Raw genomic sequence first — 3,859 nt, 5'->3', positions numbered from 1 at the left:
CTTCAGCAAATTGTGGGGTTTACCCCCGTTTCAGCAATTTCAGGCATCACCCAAAAAAGGTGAGACAACTTAACACCTTGGGAGCTCAGGTTACATTCACAACTAGAACCACAGAGCACTGTCAAGTGCGGATAGGAACAAAACAACTATGCCGTCAAATCAAACTTCAAATCATGAACAATGCTGCATAAAAGCAATCCTTAAATACTCAAACACAAAAGTTTGAATTGTTCTTGCTTTACCCTCCCTCATAATAATCAGTGCCAAGAATCCGTGCATCTTTAACAGGAGGAATATTACAAAATGTATTTGTTTCTTTATCAGCACAATGACCCAAACCCTGTTGGTGTAAAATCTCCGGCTATACTTCTCCTCCGGTTTGAACATGACACTGTGCGGCGCCAAGTTATTTTAATCATTGAAAGAAAGTCAGGGCTAACCACGGAAGTCGACTTTTGGATTCAATGAACTGTTTGTCTCACTACAACTAGAAGCCTTGGCACAGTTTGTCAATGCAAATGCTGTTTTGCTTTCCCAGTCCCCAGCGGAAAGCTTCCCCGTTATTACAGCAGCATGGTCCGTGGTTATAACCCGCGAAACACGACGCAATTGGGAAGAAATCTACCTCAAATATTTTTATTTCCCGATTACATTAGCCTGAGAAACGGTGAAGCTTGGAGCTAAACTCCGCCAGCAGCAACGTTCCACGTCCCTCCTGTCACAGAGTCAATGGGGAACTCTTGCACCTGATTCTAGCCCGACAGCCGAAGGGCCACACTCAGGGACAGACCCCTCCCAGCTCTGAGTAATGAACAATACCCTCCCCTTACCTGTGCTGAGCCGGGCCAGGGTAGGTAAGCGGAATTTGCCGACAATCAGATCCAGGGGTAAAGACACCGAGCTCCAGCGGAGGTCAGCGCTGCCCGGAGCCTTCTCCATTTTCTGGCATCACAGCGTGAGCCGCCGGCAGCAGCGGGAACCGGGAGCCCCGGCTCGGAGCGAACTGCAGCCCGGGCCGGGAGAAGAGGAGAGCCCTAGCGGCAGGCAACTCCGCACTACCTCCCTCTCTCTTGTCCCTAATCCCACCCACTCCCATTTCCCATTCCCAATCCGTCCCGTCCCCCTCCACTCCCCCTCCCCGTCCCCGTTCCGGATCCCTCCCCTGTTCCCCTCCCCTACTCCCCATTCCCCATTTCCAGTCCCTCCCCTACTCCCCACTCCCCATCCGTCCCGTGCTCCCCTCCCACTCCCTGCTCCCAAATCCCTCCCAGTCCCACTCCCCCCCTTGCTCCCCTTCCACTCCCTCCCTTGCTCCCCTCCCACTCCCCATTCCCCGCTCCACTTCAGCTTTCCATTCCCCTCCCCACTGCCCTGCTCCCATCCCTCTCCCCAGTCCCCTCCCCTGCTCCCGTCACGCTCCAGCTTTGCTCTGTGATGGATTACAGAATTCTCCCCTTGCGACAGCAAATGGAGCTGTACCTGGAACAGCTGTGTAGGCTTTTAGGTAAATTACAGTTCTCATTAGAAAATAAAATGCTCTTATGCATTCAAAACTAAAGAAAACACTGTTCAGGAGCTTTGATATCATGAACTAAGTAAGTTAAATGTCCAAGGGTCAGTAAAAATAAAACATTTTCAGAAGCTTTCAGTTAAAGAAAGACACCAGGTACCTGCTACAGGAGTACATTGGTTGACTGTTCATGGCATATATTTTGGAAAAAACCTTAAGTGTCTGCTTTTGCAATTTCAGAAGGTTCCATGGTCTCTGAGTTACAACAGTTTATCATGAGACAATTCAGAATACTTGGCTGAGTTTTAAAAGATATAAGATTACCTATCTCAAAATAAAACTGTGAATATATTTTGATTCAGAGATCATGGGAACTGCAGATGCTGGAGAATCCAAGATGATAAAGTGTGAGGCTGGATGAACACAGCAGGCCAAGCAGCATCTCAGGAACACAAAAGCTGACGTTTCGGGCCTAGACCCCTTCAACGTCTATTTTGATTGACAGTTTTAAGAGGTGTTTAAAGGATTATCTGACTTTGGAGTGATTAGTGAAACAGGTATCCTCTTTTAAATGAGGTTAACCTCTTGAGGAAACGTTTTCCTGGAAGGACTTTCTTTGAAGAGGAGGTTTTCACATGGTGTATTTCAATGATAACCACTAAAAAAAATCTCATAGCCCAATGTCCATTTCAAAGTATCACCAGATCTCCATATGGTGGATACTGCTGAGTGACTATGGAGGATTCATAGGAAGCTGGGACACAAGGAGGGTTTCATATCACATGGTGATATGAAAAGTCATGGAGGGAAGCAAGCAGGAACATGAGACCTGCAGGAGGGCATGGAGATTAGTGGGTAGCAGTGATTAGGGACTGAGGTGGAGGTTTGTATAGGACTTTGGTTCGGCCACATTTGGAGTACCCTGTACAGTTCTGGTCACCACATTACCAAAAGGATGTGGATGCTTTGGAGAGGGTGCAGAGGAGGTTCACCAGGATGTTGCCTGGTATGGAGGGTGCTAGCTATGAAAAGAGGTTGAGTAGATAAGGATTATTTTCATTAGAAAGACGTAGATCGAGGGGGGACCTGATTGAGGTCTACAAAATACAGAGGGGTATAGACAGGGTGGATAGCAAGAAGCTTTTTCCCAGAGTGGGGGACTCAATTATTAGGGGCCATGAGTTCAAAGTGAGAGGAGGAAAGTTTAAGGGAGATATGTGTGGAAAGTTCTTTACACAGAGGGTGGTGGGTGCCTGGAACGTGTTGCCAGCGGAGGTGGTAGACGCAGACACGTTAGCGTCTTTTAAGATGTATCTGGACAGGTATATGGATGGGCAGGGAGCAAATGGACACAGACCGTTAGAAAATAGATGACAGGTTAGACAGAGGATCTTGATTGGCGCAGGCTTGGAGGGCCGAAGGGCCTGTTCCTGTGCTGTAATTTTCTTTGTTTGAGAAGGTTGGAGGTCATGACTGAAGGGCTGATACTCATAATTAAAACTGGGCCAATGTCCCAGTCAACACAAGTTGGCATTTTATCCTAGCTGCTGACCATCAATCTGCATCTGTAGTTGTCTTGGTCGTACCTCTGGAGTCAGTTGGCCTGACTCCATTTCACTCTCCCTCTCCACAGAATGGAAGTGTGGCAAGCAGAGCCTCTTTTAAAGGAGACAAATCTGCCCTTTCAAGAAGTTTCCCAACTCAACCTTCCTGCGAATGTGCAACGATCATTGAAGGTAGCACGACAGGTGGAGACAACTGCTAATAAAGCATACAGGGTCCTCAGTTTTACTAATTCCCTTTAAAGTAAAGGCAGACAATCCATTTGCATTCTCTATTGGCCAGAGCTTAGGTGCAAGTTTACTGTGATTCGTGCTGGAGAATCCCAAATCCCTCTGTGCCTCTGCTATTGACGTTTCTCCCTACTGAAATAATATTCAGACCATCTATTCTTCCTGCCAAAGGGCATAACCTCACAGCAGGAAGAAAAATTATGTTTAAGTCTAAATAAAACTGATCACATAGGTATGCAGGGCATGTTGACTTACAAAGGTTGGAAAATAGCTGCAAAGACAAAGGGAAACAGTGCACTGTGAACACTTGAAGAAATATTTCATAATTCTAAATGAATAATCATTCTATTCAGAAATAAAGCTCCATGACAAAAGTGATCTATTGTGATTGACTAAAAAAGATGAATAAAGTATTAGGATAGAGGAAGATACTTACAATGTTATCAAGAGTAGTAAAATTGCAGATTAAGAAAATTGAAAATGGGGGAGAAAATAGAAAATGAGACCAAACTAGTAGGAAATATAAAGCTTACCAGCTTCTGCACACGGATATGAA

The 3,859-nt window shown here is 45.9% G+C and overlaps 1 protein-coding gene across 3 annotated transcripts in view; it reads right to left on the bottom strand.

Moving 5' to 3' along the window:
- Positions 1–1,070, bottom strand: part of gareml (GRB2 associated, regulator of MAPK1-like) — a 224,310-nt gene extending 223,240 nt beyond the window's left edge. For 2 of the 3 annotated variants that reach the window (XM_059645679.1, XM_059645680.1), the window contains exon 1: positions 831–1,070. In XM_059645679.1, coding sequence (XP_059501662.1) covers positions 831–939 — 109 coding nt within the window. In that variant the 5' untranslated portion in view covers positions 940–1,070. The remainder of the gene's footprint in view (positions 1–830) is intronic. The other variant, XM_059645681.1, reaches the window with a different exon arrangement.
- Between the last annotated feature and the right edge of the window lie 2,789 nt (positions 1,071–3,859).

This window comes from Stegostoma tigrinum, chromosome 4, assembly GCF_030684315.1.
Source record: "Stegostoma tigrinum isolate sSteTig4 chromosome 4, sSteTig4.hap1, whole genome shotgun sequence".
Classification (NCBI taxonomy): domain Eukaryota; kingdom Metazoa; phylum Chordata; class Chondrichthyes; order Orectolobiformes; family Stegostomatidae; genus Stegostoma; species Stegostoma tigrinum.
Note: the sequence above shows the minus strand (reverse complement) of the source record. Positions and strands in the feature narration are given on the sequence as shown.